The 22088-nt window shown below is 50.8% G+C and overlaps 1 protein-coding gene across 1 annotated transcript in view; it reads right to left on the reverse strand.

Moving 5' to 3' along the window:
- Window positions 1-22088, reverse strand: part of KMT2B (lysine methyltransferase 2B) — a 58740-nt gene that overhangs the window by 6922 nt on the left and 29730 nt on the right. The window contains exons 15-26 of the mRNA XM_056846858.1: window positions 21565-21657; window positions 21383-21472; window positions 15031-15104; window positions 13372-13496; window positions 13002-13105; window positions 12444-12581; window positions 10925-11083; window positions 10587-10707; window positions 9564-9642; window positions 8121-8281; window positions 5847-6062; window positions 2284-3778 (exon numbers count right to left, since the gene is read on the reverse strand). Of these exons, the coding sequence (XP_056702836.1) occupies window positions 2284-3778; window positions 5847-6062; window positions 8121-8281; window positions 9564-9642; window positions 10587-10707; window positions 10925-11083; window positions 12444-12581; window positions 13002-13105; window positions 13372-13496; window positions 15031-15104; window positions 21383-21472; window positions 21565-21657 (2855 nt within the window). The remainder of the gene's footprint in view (window positions 1-2283; window positions 3779-5846; window positions 6063-8120; window positions 8282-9563; window positions 9643-10586; window positions 10708-10924; window positions 11084-12443; window positions 12582-13001; window positions 13106-13371; window positions 13497-15030; window positions 15105-21382; window positions 21473-21564; window positions 21658-22088) is intronic.

Consider the following 22088-nt stretch of genomic DNA (forward strand, 5'->3'; position numbering starts at 1 on the left):
ACCCTACCCTACAGGGCCGCCATAAGTCAGCTCTGATGACTTATGGTGGCCCTGTAGGGTTTTCAAGGCCAGAGACGTTTGGAGGTGGCTGGCCATTGCCTGCCTCCACGTGGGTTGAGAGAGTTCTGAGAGAATGGTGACTGGCCTAATGTCACCCAGCAGGCTTCATGTGGAGGAGCGGGGAATCAAACCTGGGTCTCCAGATTGGAGTCCACCCCTCTTAATCACTACACAGACAGCCAGCATGGCGTAGTGGTTAAGAGAGGTGGTCTCTAATCTGGAGAACCGGGTTTGATTCCCCGCTCCTCCACATGAAGCCAGCTGGGTGACCTTGGCCCTCAGCCCCACCTACCTCACAAGGTTTCTGTTGTGGGGAGAGGAAGGGAAGGAGATTGTAAGCCCCCTACTCCATGCACAGAAGATGGGGGGGGGACTTCCAGGATCCCTGGCCAATCTGGCCTGCAGGAAAGTTGCTTCCTGACCCTGAAGTGGCGATCAGCATTTCCCTGGGCATGTAAGAAAGGGCCATGAGAGCCAAACGCTGAAACAGCCCTTCCTGCCCTCCCCCCCTCATGATCTGCTTTTCACAAAATCATCATTGCTGACAGATCTAGCTTTAAAAACCTCCGAAGAAGGAGAGCCCGCCGCCTGAGGATGCCTGTTCCACTGAGGAACAGCTCTGTCAGAAAGTTCTTCCTAAAGTTTAGCCGGAAACTTGTTTGATTTAATTTCAACCTGCTGGTTCTGGTTCCATCAGGAAATTATCTGGTCCCTTGAAAGACGCACATGGACAGGCTGGCTTGATACAAACATTTTGGCGATTCTAAGTACCGTCTAGTTGAAGCTGACTTATGGCGACCCCTTACGGTTTTCGAGGCAAGAGACAAACAGAGGTGGTTTGCTGTTGCCGGCTCTGCGTAGCCACAACCCACATGAACACATGAAGCTGCCTCATACTGAATCAGACCCTTGGTCCCTCAAAGTCAGTATTGTCTACTCAGACCAGCCACGGCTCTCCAGGGTCTCAGACTGAGGTCTTTCACATCACCTACTTGCCTAGTCCCTTTAACTGGAGATGCCGGGGATTGAACCTGGGACCTTCTGCATGCCAAGCCACTGAGCCACAGCCCCTCCCCATTTCCTTGATGGTCTCCCATCCAAGTACTAACCAGAGCCGAGCCTGCTTAAGCTTCGGAGATCTGATAAGATCGAGCTAGCCTGAGTCACCCCAGGTCAGGGCACATTTTACTTTGTCTCATTTCTTCCCCCTTCCTCTTTCTGCAGGCTGCCCTTACCTGTTTTATAAACATGCACAGCCAAGGCAGCTGAGAGCCCCATCTGCCCACCCATACCTGAGCTTTTTGAACCATGGCAGTGTGACAAAGCTTTCATGGCCGGTCCTAATTTCAATTTGCTGAAAATGAACTACTACAATAAAACCATTGAGTGATGGTGTGGTAAAAACTGACATCAAGTTGCAGCCAACTTATGGTGACCCCATAGGACGTGTGTGTGTGTCAAACATAAGGCCCGTGGGATGGATCCGGCCTCTTGAGAGCTCCTATCTGGCCTGTGAGCCAGCTTAGGCATCTCCTCCATCACTCTCAATATGGGCTGGCGCGGCATGGCCCAGAGCGAATAAGTGACATTTATGTCATATCCAACCCTCGTAACAATTGAGTCGGACACCCCTGACATAGGGCTTTCATGGCAAGAGATGAACGGAGGTGGTCTGCCATTGCCTGCCTCTGCGTACAGACCCTGGACTTCCTTGGTGGTCTCCCATCCGAGAACTAACTAGGGCCAACCCAGCTTAGCTTCTGCGAACTGATGAGATCAGGCTAGGCCAGAGGTTCCCAAACTGTGCTTTACGGAGCACTTGGTGCTCCGCGAAACATCTCCTAGTGCTCTGTGAAGAGACTGGGAAGAAAAATACTACTGTCATTCGGTTTAGTATATAGGTGCTAGGTAAAAATTAGTCCTCCGTGATGAATTTCTCTCCTGAAAAGGGCTCCATGACCCAAAAAAGTTTGGGAACCTCTGCTCTAGGCTGATCTTCCATTAAGCAGGGGGTTGGACTGGATGGCCTGTATGGTCCTTCCAACTCAATGATTCTATGATTCTAGTCTGGGCCGTCCAGTTCAGGGCAAAACCCATTATAGGACAAAGCATGTTTGTTGTGGAGCGTGTTGATCATAAAATAAACAATAAACCCCCCACACTATCAATATGGAAGGAACCAAACAGAGAGAAACAATGGCCCGGAAAGCCAAGCATACATACCTAGAGCCAGCGGTGTTGCCAGAAAGGCAGTTGTTCACCAAGGAACCGGGAGTCCCCACAGGTGACACCGGCAACGGTTCTTCTTCGCTGACGCTGTCCACCTTCGCCTTCTTGAGGGGTACATTTCCCACAAAGGTGGAGACTCTCTTGACCCGGATGGTCGGGCGGGGGCCGGGTAAGGACACCAAGCCTGGAAGGCTGAGCACCCCCGGATTCATGGCCACAGGCTGCAAGAGGCAGGTCTGGGGGAGCCCCAGTGCCAGCTGCCCCGCAGCTGCCTGAGAGGCGGTGCCCACCATGTTCATCATGGGCACCATGCTGAGTACCGGGCCTCGGATGGTCCAGGTGGGAACTTGGTTCGGGGCAAGGCTCAGGGGTCCCCCCAAAATGACTGCATTAAGGCCAGGCCCAGGCGTGGGCTGCACCGGGGCAGGGTTTGGTTTGGCCTGGCAGCCGGAGGCCTGATCCCCATCTTGGGCGTTGAACGCGCTGCCTTCTTCCCCCTGCACTTTCACGCAGACCTGGCCCAGCTTGTTCACCAAGATGATCCGGGAGCCGGGCTTTTGGCCCTCGGGGTCCAGCACCTTCACCTCGGGGCCGCTGGGCACTTGGGCGCAACTAAGCATCAGGGTTGGGGCAGGGTCTGGAGCGGGGCTCGGATGGGCCGACTCGGTGCCATTAAGGCTGGCGGAGGCAGGGGGCGGTGGGGGTGAGGAGGTCCGGTTGGGGCAGGTGGGCAGCAGGGCCTTGCTTTCGGGGGCGTCCATGTTCTTCAGTACAAAGTCCACGATGTCGGAAGGCAGGTCCTCCGGGGCGGGAGCGGGGCCAGCCAGCTCCCTCTCGACCCGCGGCTCCCCCTGCTTGCCCTTGGCAGATGGGTGACCCCCGGCGGCATCCGCCTCACTGTCTGTGCCGTCGTCTATCCCGTCCAGCTGGTGGATGTGGGGCAAGGGCAGGTCCAGGGGGTACGCGGGCAGAGGCGGCTCTCGCGTCAGCACCGTCCGTGGGAAGCGGAAGTAGCGCCCGGCCTCGCTTTCCTCCTCGCTCTCGGCATCCCCCAGCCCATCCAGCTGAGGCAGCCCCAGGCTGGGTGAGGGGCACGTCCGCGGCACACCCAGCTCCTCTTCCTGAAAGGGCTCGTCCAAGAGGCTGTCGTCGAATTCCAAGTCGGAGACATTGAGCTCGAAAGCCAGCTCTGGGGGCACGGCTGGGGGTGAGGGAGGGGGTGAGGTAGGTGCGGGCCGCTGCCCGTCAGAGGTAGACGTGTGCTTCAAGCCGCTCTCAGCCGGGGGTTCATCCGGGAGAGGCAGCATTGCCCTGAGAGTGGTGCTGGGGGGACTAGTCCTGTTTGCAGTGGCTTGCGGGGGCAGGGAAGACCGACGGGTGCGGGGGGCACCACCAGGCGACAAGGGGCTGAGGCGTTGAGTGCGGCGCGGAGTGGGGAAGTCCGGGTCGCCCACCGTCAAGATGTGATGGGACATGGACGACGCGCTCCCTAGGGAAGGAAAAACAAGGAAGGGTCTGTCATGGGCAGACCTACCCTCGCTTCCAAGCCGCCCCTTCCTTCCTAGGGATCTTTTTAAATGGATACGCCGCCTCCAAATTCCACTATTGAACTTTACAACTTTCACACAAAACCTGCTGCAGGCGTTTAGCCTCACACAACAACAAAAAGGGGAGACAAACAAATTAAACTCAACCAAAATGTTGAATCCAAACCACAAAGGTTGAGCTAAAAGACACTAAAATTAAAAAATATATTAATTTTAATATGTTGAACAGCAAAGTTAAAAACATAAAGCCTATATCATAGGCAGGAGCCCCGTGGCGCAGAGTGGTAAGCTGCAGTACTGCAGTCCAAGCTCTGCTCATGACCTGAGTTCGATCCCGACGGAAGTCGGTTTCAGGTACCCAGCTCAAGGTTGACTCAGCCTTCCATCCTTCCGAGGTCCTGTAAAATGAGGACCCAGCTTGCTGGGGGTAAAGGGAAGATGACTGGGGAAGGCACTGGCAAACCACCCGCAAACAAAGTCTGCCTAGTAAACGTCAGGATGTGACGTCACCCCATGGGTCAGGAATGACTCGGTGCTTGCACAGGGGACCTTTACCTTTTATATCATAGGCAAGTCATTCACAATCAATAAGTACATGAAATTCATACACAGTTGATGTGAAGTCATACAATGCTATATTGTTAGGATGTGTACTAGACTACAATTCTATGTCTGACCACTGAGGAAGGCCTTTTTGAGGCCAAAATGTGTTTGGTCCATATTTGGTCCTACTTTGGTCATTGTATGACTTCACATCAGCTGTGTATGAGTTTCATGTTTTTATTGACTGTGAATGACTCGCCTATAATACAGGCCTTATGTTTTTAATTTTACTGTGCACCATATTAAAATCTGTATGTTTGTAATGTTAGTGTCTTTTAGCTCAACCTTTTCAGTTTGGGTTTAGCCTCACATTCCATTAAAAAAAACACACCACCAAAACCCTTCAGACTAGAACGCTTATATCCCAGATTTCTTCCATTATGCAACTAAGAGACTGAAATGCCTAGCATTCAGAGTATGGGACTAGGATCAGGGAGACGACACAGGTTTGAATCCCCACTCTGCTATGGAATCTCACCGGGTGACCCCTTGGGCCAGTCACATGGCCTCATCTCAGCCTAACCTGCTTCCCAGGGCCAAGGTGAGGATAAAATGGTGATGGGAAGAACTATGTAAGCTGCTTTGGGCCCCCACTGGGGAGCAAGAGAGGTTAAAAAGGAAGCAAGTAAATAAATACAGAGTGTTCCCAAGAGAATTCCCATTCTAGGAACTGATCCGACCCTAACTTGTTGCGTTTCTGTAAGGTTTGGTGCCTTAAAAGACCTTCTTAAGATCCTTTAGGGCCCTGTCAACAACAAGATGCGTTTCTGTAAGGTTTGGTGCCTTAAAAGACCTTCTTAAGATCCTTTAGGGCCCTGTCAACAACATTCCCTGCTTGGAGAAGGGAATGCAGAGTGCACAGGCTAAAGCCACCGACGCGCCCTGTTAACAGTCCCATTGCTACAGTTTCGACTCTCTCCATTTTGATCCCATTTTGCTTCTAGAACCGGGCCATCTGTGAGAAAGTAAGAAAGGCCCTGCTGGATTACAGACCAAGGCCCATCAAGTCTAGCGGTCTGTTCACACAGTGGCCAACCAGGTGCCTCTAGGAAGCCCACAAACAAGACAACTGCAGCAGCAATATCCTGCCTGTGTTCCACAGCACCTAATATAATAGGCATGCACCTCCGATCCAGGAGAGAACAGGTATGCATCATGACTAGTATTCATTTTGACTAGTAGCCATGGATAGCCCTCTCCTCCATGAACGTGTTCACTCCCCTATTAAAGCCTTCCAAATTGGCAGCCATCACCACATCCTGGGGCAGGGGGTTCCACAACGTAACTATGCATTGGGTGAACAAGGTTAACTAGGTGCTGTGTGAAGAACAGGCAGCATACTCCAAGACCTCCAGTCGCCAATTTCCATTTTAGGCCCCCTGCCTACTGTCCAGAGCAGGTACTCACCGGGAGAGGGCAGCGGGCGAGAGGACACCCCACTGATGGGCCGCCGAGTGGGGGAGTAGTTGGGCACTTTGATGCGAGCTCCGGAGAGAGATTTGGGCTTGGACGCGGCGGGCTCAGGGGGCGGCAGAGGCCCTGGGTTCTGTGCGGGAGAGTGACGTTCCGGGGGCGGCAAGGGTGGGGCCGCATCCTGAAGGTGTTTTCCCCCAAGGTTAGCATCTGAAACAGAGTACCCGGACCGTCAGAGATGGAAGGCAGCAGCAACTGGGCACGGAACCTCGTGGTGCTCACCCCAGACAGGTATTTTGTATCAAGCAAAGAAAGCCCAGGGTCATTTCCCTGGCATGGAGCAGCGGCGATCAGCGAAAGCAGAACTTTTATGAGCCCTTCTTGACCGCAAGGGCCTCCAGGCCAAAGGGCAGCTGGAAAGACAGGTGGGCAACTTTGCAATTGACCCCAAGGCTAAAATAAAGCAGAATTCTGTGACTTACAGAGATTGCGCAAATTCAGCCTTGAACACATGAAGCTGCCTTATACTGAATCAGACCCTTGGTCCATCAAAGTCAGTATTGTTTGCTCAGACCGCCAGCGGCTCTCCAGGGTCTCGGGCAGGGGTCTTTCCCATCACCTACTTGCCTAGTTTCTTTAACTGGAGATGCCGGGGATTGAACCTGGGACCTTCTGCATGCCAAGCAGATGCTCTACCACTAAGCCATGGCCCCTCTTCATGGCTCTCCAGGGTCTCAGGCTGAGGTCTTTCACATCGCCTACCTGCCTAGTCCCTTTAACTGGAGATGCTGGGGATTGAACCAGGCACCTTCTGCATGCCAAGCAGATGCTCTACCACTGAGCCACGGCCCATCAAATAAAGTCTTGCGTACTTTATTCTGCTTCCACTAGTTATGAGAAGGGGCAAGGTGGGACCCTAAAGCCCCACCCCCTGACCAACAGAAAGGCCGCCCAGCTTTCCTCCCCAGATTCAGGGTTTTATTTTATTTTATCATTGTGATTTTATGGAATTTATACCTTGCTCTTTCCCCGGAAAACCTCAGGGCGGCTTCCAACGTACAGATTGAACATCCCTAATCCAGACAGCTCGGGACCAGAAGTCCGTACTTTGGGTTTGAAGTTCGGCTGCGGTGGGGAGGGAAGCTGAACTGAAGCCTAGGCTCGCTCGCAGCACGGCCAGCCTTCGGTTTAGGCATCCCTCCCCGCTGCAGCCGAACTCCACATGGAGTTCGGCTGCGGCGGGGAAGCTAAAATGAGATTCCCCACCGCTCGGCTTCTCCGGACTTTGGAGAGGCCCAGCGGCAGAATTGTGCCTGTATGTCAGCTCCAAAGGTCCGGATTTTGGGTCAATCCAGATTTTGGATGGCCGGATAGGAGATTCTCAACCTGCAGTACAGACAAACCTGTAAGGAATACAACACTATATCCGATAATAAAATCACTCTAGCCAAATTAATAAAATCACATTCAATTCCAGTGTTAGATTCTTTCTTCTTTATAACTATATGGCAGCCCCCAAATGTTGTGTTCAACGTGGATTTCAGGAGAAATAAGGAGGGATAATGATAAGAACATAAGAAAAGCCATGCTGGATCAGACCAATGTCCATCAAGTCCAGCAGACTGTTCACACAGTGGCCGAACAGGTGCCTCTAGGAAGCCCACAAACAAGATGACTACAGCAGCATCCTTCCTGCCTGTGTCCACATCACCTAATATAATAGCCATGCTCCTCTAATACCGATAAGGATGGGAGGACAGCTCCGCTCCCCTCAATCATAGGCCTGGCGGAACACCTCCGGTCTTACGGGCCCTGCGGAACTGATTTAAGGCTCAGGGTCATTAGACAGAGGGCTCCTGGGGCCAGAGCCGAAAAGGCCCTGGACCTGGTTGAGGACAGCTGATCACTCAGCACTGATCACCTCTGCAAGACATTTGCGCACAAACAGCAGCTGGGATTCTTAACAGAGGTCGAACTCTGCACTCAGAGTGCTCCGTTCTTTACGCGACCCACTGTGCCTTGAATTTGGGTGTGTATAGGAAGCTACCTGCCTTGAAAGGGATGTCTACTTGGCCCAGGGAACAGTGGCAAACTGACAGTCCGGCTCACAAAGGCTCGCCAATCTCCGCTCATCACCAGGCTAGCTGGCTCCAAAGTGATACACAAGGCAGGTGGAAGCAGCCAAAACCCACCGCCTGCATGGGTACCCAAGCCGGGCAAGCCCATCCGAGAACAGGCCCCGCTGGAATATGCCTGAGCCACTCTCACCTGCGGGGACGGCTGGGCTGTGCACGATGGTGTGGTTCTCCTCCTGCACCCCGAGTGCATCTGGCTCCTCCTGGCTCAGCTTTGGTCGGTACTCCAGGACCCGGCACTTGTACCAGCACCGCTTGCGGGCGTCCACCGTGCTCCAGTAAATCCGGGAACACCTGGAATGAGGGAGGAAGGGCAATGCAATGTGACCAGTTTGGGTGGGGAGAGAAGATCCCGCAGATTCACAGAATCAGAGTTGGAAGGGACCACCAGGGTCATCTAGTACAACCCCCTGCACAATGCATTAAATCGACAACTGCCTCCCCCCACATCCCCATTAATCCCTACTCCATGCCCAGAAGATGGCAAAAACCCCTCCAGAATCCCCGGCCAATCTGGAGGAAACTTGCTTCCTGACCGCAAAGTGGCGATCGGCACTACCCTGGGCATGAAAGAAAGTGCCACGAGAGCCAAACCCTAACACAACCCTTCCTGCCCTCCCTCTCATGATCTGCCTAAGTTCACAGAGCCAGCCTTGCTATTAGATGGCCATCCAGCCTCTGCTTAAAAACCTCCAGAGGAAAGCCCACCACCTCCCGAGGAAGCCTGTTCCACCGAGGAACCGCTCTGACTGTCAGAAAGTTCAGGGAGAAAAGACCACTTTTCTAATTTCCGCCTCTGAGCAGCGGGGCACAGGCAGCCCGCAGGTGGTCCTAGGTAAGCCTCGAGGCGAGGGGTGTCTCTTTCTGCCACGTGGCGACTGCACGGGCCTCTCCCGGCGAGCCAATATTAACAGCAGGATGAGGGAGAAATGGACACCTCCAGGAGGTTTTAAGAGTCAGGTGAAGAGGGAGCATCTTTATCCACTGGTGCATTGTCTTGTAGCGCCAACAGAGCTGTGAACATCTTTGGCCAAAGGCGTGGCAGAGAGACACCCTGCTCTCGCAAATGAAGGCAGGCAGCATCTGTCGAACACACGGGCCTTGAGGTCAGCGGCAGGGGTAGTTGTCCTTTTCCGAGAGGAGACGGTGGCTCCTCATGTGTTTGGCAACAGACACCACAAGGAAGGCCACAAGAAGAAGAGTTGGTTTTTATGCCCCGCTTTTCTCTGCCTTTTAAGGAGTCTCAAAGTGGTTTACAATCACCTTCCGGTCCTCTCGCCACAACAGACACCCTGTGAGGTAGGTGGGGCTGAGAGAGTTCTAAGAGAGCTGTGACTGGCCCAAGGCCACCCAGCGGGCTTCATGTGGAGGAGTGGGGAATGAAACTCGGTTCTCCAGATTAGCACCCGCTGTTCATGTGGAGGCGTGGAATCAAACCCAGTTCTCCAGATTAGATTCCACTGCTCATATAGAGTAGTGGGGAATCAAACCCGGTTCTCCAGATTAGAGTACACCACTCCAAACCACCGCTCCAAACCACTATGCCATGCTGGCCATCCAGGAAGAAGATACTCACTGGTAGCCGACGGGAAAGAGACGCCCCTCGCACTCCGACAAGTCCGTCAGCAATCCCAGACTATCGATCTTCATGGAGCCTAGAGGAGGGAACAGAGTGAGCAAAGAGGCAGACGCTAGCCAGAGGTGGCCACACTGCATAGCAAAGATGAGCAGCAGTTGTTTCAATGAGGGGGGGGGGAGGTTTTGGATCCGATAAGGGAGGCAGAGAGGGGAAGAGGAACAGACATCCCTTACGGGCACACGGTCCATCCAGAAGTTGCCCTTGGACAGGCACAGGAAAAACACTCCAGCAACCTGAGCCCTGGGTTAATGAGCATGCAAGCAGGGAGGGGGCCATTTAGATCATGGGCACCCAAGTATCTTGCAGCTGTGCCCTGTCGCTATTGCTAACTGGAGGAGGAGGAGGAAGAAGAGTAGGAAGAGGATGAAGAAGAGGAGGATGAGGATGAAGAAGAATTGGTTTCTATATGACGACTTTCTCTACCACTTAAGGAAGAATCAAACCGGCTTATACAAGGTTATCTGCTTTTTGGCTACTCAGAAGCTCATTCACCTAAGAGAAGTCTTATGTGATTTTCCCCTTGAAGCCAGTCTATTATATCTGTATCACTGTTAAGCAGTTCTTATCCTGAGTTACCAGTGGACTTAGTAACCGCTGGACTTGCTTCAAAAGTTGTTACACAGTTATTTCTTTAAGTGTAAATGCATTTTAAATTGTCATACCATTGTTTCTTTGTGTGTATAGTATTTACATTGGTGTATTGTAACTGTGGTTTGCTATTATACCTGTTACATTACATTTCTAATATCAGTATTCATAGAGCCAGCATGCTGGGGTTTTTTTTGAATGAGGTAAGCTGAAGCAGCCATTTTATGGCTGGCTCTGCTTCCGGTGGCAGCCATTTTGTGGCCGCGCCCACCACACTGAGCCAGAATTCCAAGGATGCCTGCAGTGGAGAGCCACAGCCTATCCCACATTCCAGCGCTCTGACCAACCCCACCCTCCCAGCCCTTCATTTACCTATCATCATCTTGATGGTGTCCGGCTCCAAGCCCACCATGAATTTCCTCTTGAAACTGATCCCCTCGAAATCGACGTAGACGCGGCGTAAGACATCGAAGCCATCTTCCGCCACGATCTCCTGCGGGACGGAAAAATCAGCTCGGGGCGCCCATCGAAAGGGATCGGCCCCCGCCCCCTCTAAAAAAGGCACCCATTAGGTTTTCGCATCTACATTGCATGGGGAGGGGGGCGTTCACAGCACAGGTCTCGAGATAATCAGGCTAAAGATAAAAAGACCCACCCCACCCCTACCCAAGATCCATCCATCTCCTCCATACAACACCCACACCCCTTACCGTCCCATCCAGGAGATCAATGTGCTTCTGACAAAAGACCTTCTTGTCGTCCTGAAAGGTGCAGTGGCGCAGGCGGGCGCACATGAAATGGTAATTGCTGAGGCAGGCGGAGAGGCAGCAGCCGACAGTGGCCCCTGTGCGCTGGCAGTGCTCACAGCGCTGAAGGGGGGGTGGGCGGGAGGGAGGGAGAAAGACATGCGTCGTCAAAAAGCACGAAGGGCCAATGCCCCTAGAGCATGAAGATGGAGTGTGGCAATGAACTCAAATGCTGGCGGAGGCACCGCCTGGTCTCAAAGGGGGAACTAACAGCGTATCAGCTGGTACCCAACCTCTGATATGAAATTGTTTCCAACACTCACAGTAGTGTATTCAAAAATGCATTAGTATACGCATAAGCACACATTTAATACTGGTTGCAAATTAACGGTATATTTTACATTTGTAATACAATTCTTACCAATAAACACCTTCTGATACAAAATAAATGGAAACTCTATTGCTTTGTTTCCTTCTTATGTAACGCTTCTTCATATATCACAAGTAGCAAATTGCTTCCCTCGTATAACAGGCTAACTTCGTGTTTCAGTTAACAAGTTCCTAGGCTGCACTGGGCCTCAAAGCGGGGGAAAAAACGGACGACCCTTGGCCTGTATGGCTTTTGGGGGGCGGGGGCAATGTCCAATGGAAACACCACTTGTGTGGCTTTTGTGCTCCCGTGTGTAAATGCCTTAGGCAGAGTCAGACCGTTGCTACATCTAGCCCTGACTGGCAACAAATGTCTAGGACAGTGATGGCGAACCTTTTAGAGACCGAGTGCCCAAACTGCAACCCAAAACCCACTTATTTATCACAAAGTGCCAACTTGGCAATTTAACCTGAATACCGAGGTTTTAGTTTAGAAAAAACAACTCATACATTAACATCTTTTGTCTTAAAAGAAAAACACAATAACAGAGCTTTCAATGATACAAACAACTTTTACAGACAAACTTTTTAAATTACATGCTGGGTAAGTGGGTGTTCCTCTTTTAGTAGGGGATTTCACTGAAAGGTGGGAGGCGCCGCAAAGCCTGCGCTGTGGCCTGAGCGCTCTTCTCCCCTCCAGCTATGCCACATTGTGAGCTATGCTCCCTCCACCACGGGAATCACCTTCGCCGCACCCTCAATCTGCATGTGAGCCACCCTGCTGTATGTGACAGGGGAGGGAGGAAGCGCTCCCATTGGGCTGCTGGGCAGAGGGGCGGGTGATGTGAGAAATGCCCTCAGGCACGTGTGGAGAGGGGGAGGGGAGCAACCCGGCCCCATGTCCCTCTGGCTTTCTAGTAACGAACTCAGGCGTGCCATAGGTTCACCACCACTGGTCTAGGACCTCAAGAACAGAAGGGTCCTTTCCCAAAGAGCCTTCAATGGAAATGCACCAGGGCCAAAGCCTGAGATCTGCAAGGGAAGGCTGAGGGGACTTGGGGATGTTTCGTTTGGCCGTGCGAGGAGCGCCTAACTTCGCTCTGGTCTGACTCACCATTTGTCGGCCCCGAGCCACAGCAGCGTGCACGTTCTTCAATGAACCATCGTTCTCCTCAAAGACTTCAGCCGACCAGATGGCGCAGTTGACATGGGTCCACTCGTTCTGGCCGATGTAGAGCAGCCTGCCTGCATCCTGGAGGGTTGGGAGGCGGCTTGCATTAGACGGAGGGGAAGGGGACCGGCATAAGGAAGGAAAGGAGACCGCCCCTGGAGGTGGGCAAAGGCTTGGCTTCCTGACCCTACTCATCAACCTAACTGATTACCTTTCTCACCTGGGCCCCCAACCCCCGAGGGCATGGGGCGCCTGGGCCCCCAACCCCCGAGGCCATGGGGTGCCTGGGCCCCCAACCCCCGAGGCCATGGGGCGCCTGGGCCCCCAACCCCCGAGGACATGAGGCACCTGGGCCCCCAACCCCCAAGAATGTGAAGCTGATGGTTCCTAACCCCTACTTCCACCCCCACCCCCACCGATTCTTCCCTGCCGTTCCCTCCCAGCCTCCAGGATAGACAGGTCAAACAGGAAAATCCCAAAGCCATACACACACAGCCCTACCTTGGAAGGGGCATCGCCGAACTGGAGGCACAGGGCGCACTGCCGCTTGTCTTCCGGATCGTCCAGCTCCTGCTGTGGTAAGGCATGCTCTGCGTCCTTCCCAGCTACAGTGAGAGAAGGGGGGAAAGGGTCCGGCGTTGAAGAGAAACCACCATGATGTCCCTTAAGGGAAGCGCATCTTCCAGAAAGGAGGACAACGCCTCAGTGGGGGAGAGGACCAGAAAAGCCAGAGAGGAGGCCCAGAGCAACGTGTCCTGACCACTGCGAGTAGGAACTCCAGCCGCTGAAGCTTTCCTGGACAAACTGCTGCTTCTAGATGCGAAACCGACATAGGGAGGAGAGGACAGATCCTTCCCCTCGAGAGTCTCACCTGTCTTCTCTGGGCCGGTGGGAGTCAGGTGACTGTTGGCACCCAGGCAGAGCTCCTCAGGCTGCCTCCACTGAGCATAGATGTGGTCGGAGGAGGGAGGCAGGACCGCATTGGGAAGCATGCCGCTGTCGGAGGAAACGGAGGGATGTCAGGGGGCGAAGAGGGGGCTGGAACCTGTGGCTCCCAAGCCGAATGTGGCTCAGTGTGGAACCAAATGTGGCTCTTTAGAAAAATAAAATGAAACTTTAAAGTCTGTTCGGAAGGGGAGGTGGGATGCTACAATAACCAGTATGCAAAGGGAATGGCAGACAATGTTTTTGATGGGACTCAGTTGCCTCTTAGAGGAAATGAACGACAAAGGTGAATGACTGCCTGTATTCTCAAGGGCAAACCACGCTCAGATCTTTGCCAGTGTGCTACAAAAATTGCACAGGGTCCTCCTGGGTGCATTTGTGCCAGACTGCGAAACCTCGTATGGGCCAAGTTCTAATAAAGCACTAATGCCCATTTTTGTTTGGATCAAGTAGGCTCCCTAAGTCCACACTGTTTCAACGTGCTTACAAAAAAATATATTTCATGAAATAAATAAGCTAATGACACTTTCTGAGAAGCGGATACTATGTTACCTGCTATCAAGTAGATCAGTAAACTGCGTGAGAGATGTGGCAACTTTATTCTCTTTATAGTGTCAAGAAGACATTAATCTTTATTCCCCCCCCCTTTTTAAGTGTGAAATGGCAAATGAATAGCTAATGGCTGTTAAATCTAGGGAAAACACATGTAACAGCCAGTGTTTGATAACTCCAACACTGATAACTTCCACAGCCACAATTGCCCTGCAAATTATCAGTAATGTTCAATTATATATTTCAAGTTATGGAAAGGGCAGTAGTATTAGTGGAACAATGGATGAATGTCTTACTTAAGAAAAGAACCAGGGCTTCAATTAAGGAAGCGATGAGGGTTGTGGCTGCGCTAGAGGAAGGCAAGAAGTGATGTACATTCTTTTCTTTTTTATTTTATATTCTCTTTCCCCTTTCTCATATTTTTCCTTTCTGTACCCTGGAAAAATTAATAAACTATTAAAAAAAAAAAAGGAAAGGAAAGGGCATTCTAAAACTGGCTCTAGGTTGATCCTTTGCCCAGAATTTTGACAGTTTGGCTCTTCAATTATCAGAGGTTTGCTCTAGAGCACTAAAGACGACCCTGATTTGGCATCTGAAAGTAAATAATTTCCTTTATGTGTGCTCCCTGCGGTCAGCATTCTAAAATGAGATTTCCCCCACCCCTTTTTTCTTGTTATCATCAGAGATTAAAATTGCTTTGTAAATGTAAGAAGTGCAAAAGTGAATGACAAGAGACGTGTGGGGGTGGGGGGGCACCCTGCTGCTTCTTTCACCCACCCATCCACCCAAATTCCTTCTAGCAGCTGAAACTTACGAAAACTGCCTTTGTGGTTCTTTTTTTTACCTTTCCTCCGCAGTTTCTCTCCCCCAGCAGAGAGATTCGGAACTTTGCAAACACAACTAACACATGCTGAGTTACAGGCAGGCATTGTGGGGCAAGCGAACCCTCAAAACACCCGGACACCCCCACTCTGCAGTTGTCAGGGTGCCAGTCCGTGTAGGACCCCTCTGCTCGTGATTATGGGACACTCACTTGGGGAGGGTGCTGTTGCGCGTCCAATGCTTCGGATCCTGAGCATCAAACCAGCTGAAGAACTTTCCCATCAGCTGAAGAGACAAGGAGGAGGGTGGGAAGCATCCAGGGTGTTAACTCAGAGACACTACGCCTAACTTTGAGATAGCCTAAAAGCCAGGGGTGTCAAACATAAGGCCCGGGGGCCGGATCTGGCCCCTTGAGAGTTCTTATCCAGCCCGCGAGCCAGCTGAGGCAGCCACCCCACCCTCTTGATCTGGGATGGCGAGCCCTGCTGTAGGATCGCCAGCCGATGCAGCCAACCCCCCCTGAGGTATCAATTATCAAAGACTGTTAAATAAAAAGAGCCTTGGCTACTTACCGTGAAGGCTTCTTCTGCTCAGAGGGACGAAGGGCATCTTCATTATGGGTGTTTCCTTTTCCTCTTATCTCGGGAGGCAGGAACCAAATATTTAAATTTTTCTGACCTCTGAGGGTAAACGCCCCCTTGTGATCAGTTAAAGACTTTCCGAGCCTTATATATTTAAGATAGACTGAAGAAACATGTTAGTTATAATTCTATACAAGAAATAAGTTCCTAATAAACATTAACGATGAACCTTTAGGATAACTATAAGTCATGAACCAACAAACAGCGTTTAACTTGAATTGAATGTCAACTGGAAGTTAGATGTAACCATGATTACCTGTAATTTTATTTTATTTGTTTTATTTATATTTTACTGACGTCTGGGCGGGCAAGATGCCCTTCGTCCCTCTGAGCAGAAGAAGCCTTCACGGTAAGTAGCCAAGGCTCTTTCTCGCTCAGAGGGAGAAGGGCATCTTCATTATGGGACATACAAGAGCTGTCCCCCGCCCTTGGGAGGGTTAGACGTCCTGAAGTATACTTTGCAGTACGCGTCTGCCTAAGGCGGCATCTGCTGACAAGTATAGATCTAATTTGTAGTGTCTCACAAATGTGGACACCGAGGACCAAGTTGCAGCCTTACATATCTCTTCCATAAAGCACGGCAGTCGAAGGCTGCTGAAGTAGCCGCACTTCTTCCCAAGTGGGCAGTAACGCCCGCAGGAGCAGGTAGGTTACTTATTCTATAAGCCTGTGTTATGTATAAGGTGATGGTCCTACTAATGGATGCCTTGGACATATGCTTGCCCTTGTCAGGTGGTGAGATATGAACGAATAAGGAGTCAGAGTTCCTAATAATTTTAGTAAGATAAATGTAAACAGGTAGTGCCCTTCTTAGGTCTAGCTAGTGCCAGGCCTTCTCCTTAGGATTCTTGGGGTTAGTGCAGAAGATGTAAGCACTATGTCCTGCTCCCTGTGAAACTTGCAGCTACATTTTGTCCTATCTCAGTGATTGGTTCGAATGGTAGTTGTGTGAGTGCTGTCAAAGCTGTGTGCAGGCTCTAGTTGTGAACCTGTGTCTAACAGGAGGAGCTAAATAACTGACGCCCCTTAAAAAGGCTTTTATGTGATGGTGTTTGGTTAAGCGGTATCCAGATACCTTGGGTACTATGGTAGCTATAGATGCCAGTTGCCTTTGTAGAGTGCAGGTAGCTAGCCCTAAGCTCTGTCCCTCCTGATGGCTTCCTTGTTGTCAATATGGTAGTGACGGCCACCGGGCTATAACCTAGGGCTATAAGTCATCTCCTTTCAGTGCCCGTGCGGTCAGTTTGTACCACCCTGGATTGGGATGGCATATTGGGTCTTGTAGAGGGAGATCTTGTCTGTCTGGAAGTCTCCAATGGTTCTGTATGGACATCTGAATTATAGATGGGAACCACGGTCATCGCAGCCAATATGGAGCTATGAATCTGACTGATGCTTTTTGAAGTCGTACCTTTCTCAATACCCTTGGAGGGAGGGGGGGACCCGTACAGTAGGTCGTGTGGCCCTGGTGACATTAAGAGGTCCATTTGTTCCGCCCCCTGTTGACGGTACATGGAATAGTACCTTGGCAGCTGGTGGATGATGCTGGATGCAAACAGATGAATCTGTGGCGTGCCGAATCTCTGAGTAATAAGTTGAAAGACCTCTGGATGTAGAGACCATTCTGCCTCGCTGATGTCCTGTCTGCTGAGCCAGTCTGCTTGTATGTTGACTGTGCCCTGAATATGTTCTGCTGATTTTGATGAGAGGTTGGACTCGGCCCAAGGAAAAATGTAGTCGCTTCTGAGGATCGTCCTGATTTCTAGGGCACTGATGTGAAGATTCTGTTCTTGATAGTCCATGTTGCTTGAGCCATTGTCCCTTGAGTGTGGCTTCCCAACCTGATAGACACGCGTCCGTGAAGATTTGAATTGGTGTTGGACGGAGATACCAACTTCCTTTCGTCAAATTCTGAGACTGAAACCATCATACTAGTCTTGATCTGACTTCATCGGTCAGGATGAGATTTCTGTCACTTCTTCCTTGGTATGTCTCTTTGGTACGGCCTTAAGAACCATTGAAGAGGTCTTGCTCGTAAGCGTGCCCCTTGAACTGCGGGAATGCATGCAGACATGTGACCCTTCAGTTTGGTCAGGGACATTAGAGAAGGCGACCGGGAATTAATCGCTTTCTTTGCTAGAGATGAAATGTTGTGGATTTTTGTCCACTGGAAGGTATAAGGAGTTTGTCAGTGTGTCTATGTCCATCCCCCATCTCTCTCAATCGTTGGGATGGAACTAAGTGGGTCTTTCTGAAGTTGATTATGACCAGTGTTCTGTTAACCTCTTTAGAACTCTCTCTGAATGATCTATGCTCTGCTAGTTTGAGCTTGCGCAAATCAGAATGTCGTCTGAGAAGGGTGCATTCTCACGCCCTCCTCGCGCAGAGATGTGACTGGTGTGTCCAGAACTTTGGTGAATACTCGAGGAGGGGCGATGATAACCCGAATCGTAAGGCCCTGAATTGGAAGAGGTGTCCCTTGTATGGGAACCGAAGGAAACAACAATGTGCCGGGTGTATTAGAATGTAAGAAAATGCTTTTCCCTGAGGACCTGTGTGACTGACTTTAGTGTCTCCATCCTGAAGCGCTTTAATGGGATAATCTGTTCAGAAACTTGAGGTCTAGGATGGCTTTCCATCCGCCGCCTTTGTTGGGAACAGTAAAGAATACTGAATAGACTCCCAATGTATGCTCTAATGGTGAGACTGGCTCCATCGCCTTGATGTCCAAGAGGCCTCTGAAGTTCTATGGATTTTTTTTTTTTGGGGGGGGGGGAATGTTGGAGATATTACTAGTCGATGTGAAGGAGTGTAAGAAAAACTCTATCTGATAGCCTTGTGAGATAATGTTTGTGACCCAGAGGCCTGGTTGGGAGGTGACCACTGACGGTGTAATAGGCTGAGCCTGCCTTCCACTGACTGGTGGCTGGCGTCACTGTTTGGTTGGGCGGTCGGGTTTATCCCCTTTATTGCCCTGGAAGGTGGAGGATTTTGGAGATTTATTGAATCGTCCTCCTTTACTAAAGGAGCTGCGATTCTGGTTCCGGTGGTTTCTAGGTTGATCAGGTCTGTATCTTTGAAATATGTGGTATGCACGAAAGGACATAGAGGGAGTGATCCCTTGGATTCCTTGCGTAGAAACTTGTCTTTGGTCTCCACTGATATGGGGACCAAATTGTCTCCAAGCAAGGTCTTTCCCTGATACAGGAAGCCCATAATAACCAATTTTGATCTATATACTCCGCTTGCCAGGGGCGTACCCAGAGAGCCTTTCTGGCAGCTGAGGCTGTGGCTAGTGTTCTAGCTGCATATGACATGTTATCTAAGGAGGAATCAGCTAGAAAGAATACCACTCTCGAAAACATGGATGACATGGTATCTAAGGTAGAATCAGCTGGAAGGATACCACTCTCAAAAAAACATGGATGCCCTTCTGGCATCTGATGCTGCGGCTAGTGTCCTAGCTGCATATGGCATGGTATCGAAGTTCGAATCAGTTAGAAAGAATACCACTCTCAAAAAACATGGGTACTCCTGTAAAGGCGTTTCTTTCTTCCTGTGGAAAAAGTTGATATAACTTCCTAGTCCAAATTATTGCCGCTCTGTATACTAGGGCAGATGTGATAGAAGCGCTTGATAGTGAGTGCCAAGGCCTCTGAGCATTTATGCCTGCTAACTCTGCCTTCCTATCTGTAGGGTCCCTAATCATGGCAAGGCCATGTAACAAGGTTGAAGGAGTGAAGGCAGTGACAGGTGATTCTACTGAAGGCACTTTTAGAATTTTAGAAGCACCGATAAACCAACTATAAAGGCTTCCTAGAGGCTGTGGAGCATTGTATGGGTGCCATTGGTTTCTCCCGCTCTGCTTTCAACAGAGTTAGAAATAATCAAGCGCTGGCACAAACCTATCTGGAGTCTTTTCTCCCACTCTGAGTCCTCTGAGAGATCAAGAGTAGCTAGGTTTTTATGCCAATGCAGAAGGAAATCTTCTGCGTTAAATACTATAGACAGTCTGGGTACCAATTGGCAATTTTGTAACCGTGAATTAGCTTTCAGCGCTGCTTAGGCTGGCCAGCACGTACTCTCTTGGTACTACTTGGACTGGTGATTGGCTCACCAGGATCTCAGGCAGAGGTCTTCCACATCACCTACTACCAGAATTGGCCCTCTGCATGCCAATCCGACGCTCTGCCACTGAGCCACAGTCGTTCCCCTGCTTTGGCTGATATTCTGCCCTTTTAGCAATCAGATTACTGTTTGTGGTGCTGGAGGGTGTGATCCCTACGATCCCTGTATGGATGGGGCAGGATAAGGAGGTTGTACTGCCCTTAAGCCATCTGAGAAGGCGTTTTTAATCAGGGCGGAGAGCTCTGCTCTTACAGGAGTAAAACAGGCTGCATCTATGAGGGGGGGGGGCGAAGTCACCTTACCGGCAGTCGATGTCTCCGTTGATGCTTCCCGTCCTTGAATAATAATAGGCGAGCCGCCTGAGGACGGAGCATTGCGAGGCAAAAAGGCGAGCCGCCAGCCTCCTTCATTTTCCCCGTTTGTGCAGTGTGGGAGAAGTGGCTATAGCCGCTGTGTTCTCCTGGCTGCTTCCCGCTGCTTCCCGTCCTTGAATAACAATAGGCGAGCCGCCTAAGGACGGAGCACGGCGGGCGAGGCAAAAAGGCGAGCCGCCAGCCTCCTTCATTTCCCCCGTTCATGCTGTGTGGGAGGAGCGGCTACCGCCGCTGTTTTCTCCCGGCCGCTTTCTGTTGCGATCTGGCAGTCGCGTCTTTCAGGCGCGGCAGAGCAGCGTGCGTTTTGCAGCAGGCATTTGGCGCGCTTGTTAGCGGTCGAGCCAAGCCGTTTGTACTTGCCTGCGCCGTTCTTGCCGCTTTTGCCTTTCCCTTTTGAGTTTTGGTCCTCAGGTCACCAGAGTGACTGTCCAAGGGTTCATCTAATTGTAGTGGTAAGGCCACTAGCAGGCTAGGGTCTAAATTGGCAGGCGCTATATAGCTGTCCTGATGCCGATCCGCCATTTTTTATTTTTATTTTTTGGCGGGAAAAGACCCTTCTGAGGAGAATAGGCAGAAAATTAAGACAGTAAATAGAATTGAGTAGTAGATTAGTTAGGTTAAGTTTAGGTTTGTTAAAATAAGAATATTTTTAGGTCTAATAAGTAAGGTTAAGGTTTCTCTATTATTTCTGTAGCAGAGAGCTGCTAGAAGGCTGCTCTCCCGTTCAAGGCAGGAAATAGAACTGATCACAAGGGGGCGTTTACCCTCAGAGGTCAGAAAAATTTAAATATTTGGTTCCTGCCTCCCGAGATAAGAGGAAAAGGAAACACCCATAATGAAGATGCCCTTCTCCCTCTGAGCGAGAAGAAGATACTGTAAGAGTGTTGTTGTGTTAAGCATGTTTATATTTTAAATAAAAAAATAAAGTTAAAAAACATCATTAATTGGCTTTGCCTGTGTCGTCTATAATGGGGCGACGTCACATCCTGACATTTAGTAGGCAGACTGAGTTTACATGGTGGCTTGCCATTGCCTTCCCCAGTCATCTACACCTTACCCCCAGCAAGCTGGGTACTCATTTTACCAACCTCGGAAGGATGGAAGGTGGAGTCAACCTCGAGCTGGCTACCTGAAACCAACTTCCGGCGAGATTGAACTCAGGTTGTGAGCAGAGCTTTTGACTGCAGTACTGCAGCTTATCACTCTGCCACGGGGCTCTGGTACCTGGCATTAAATTTTATGGTAAACATGGCCCGGCCAAGTGACATTTATGTCATATCCAGCCCTCATAACAAATATGTTCAACAATCCTGGTCTAAACCGAAGCACGATAAATGCACAAACAAACCCCACATCGCCTGTATTTCCCCACACAGGCCAGCATTCCCCCAAACCCCCTACCCGAGACCGTACGGAGTACCTCAATGTAGAACGCCTTCGCATTAAGGCCAGCTTGGCCCTCCTCCATGTGCCCCAACAGGATGCCCACCATGTCCTCATTGAAGCTGTGCTGCAAAGAGAGAAAGCAGCTCAGCCAAGGCGGCCATGGGCCTGCCTCCCCTACCTGTGGCTCCAGGCCCCGAACTTCGCCCCGACACTCACCACAGACGAGTAGTGACCCTGGTCAAAGAACTTGCCGACCGTGCGCAGATCGCAGGGCCGGAGGTGAACCTTCACGCCATCATCTGGGCAACACTGGGACAAACAGAAGAAAAGGGTAAGGAAAACAGTCTTGCTTACCTGTAACTGCTGTTCATCGAGTGGTCCTCCTTGCAGTCCCACATGGGAACTGCGCGAGCGCCGGTGGCTGGCCTGCGCATGCATAGTTCCCATGTGGGACTGCAAGGAAGACACAAAGGTGAAAACAGTGTTTACCTGTATCTGTTTTTTATCGAATAGTCCTCCTTGCAGGCACACAAGGGAACTGCGCATGTGCAGGCAGCTGGCCTGCGCATGCACAGTTCCCATGTGGGAGTGCAAGGAGGCCGCGAAGATGAACAGGCTGCTGTCAGTGGGTAATACATCACCTAAATAACAACAACAACAACAAATAATAATGAGTTCCCTACATGAAGACTTGCGAAATTAAGAGGTGGGAAAAGGATCCTGGGGAGGAAAGGCAGAAT

The sequence above is a fragment of the Euleptes europaea genome, chromosome 3 (genome assembly GCF_029931775.1).
Source record: "Euleptes europaea isolate rEulEur1 chromosome 3, rEulEur1.hap1, whole genome shotgun sequence".
NCBI classification, from domain to species: Eukaryota; Metazoa; Chordata; class Lepidosauria; order Squamata; family Sphaerodactylidae; genus Euleptes; species Euleptes europaea.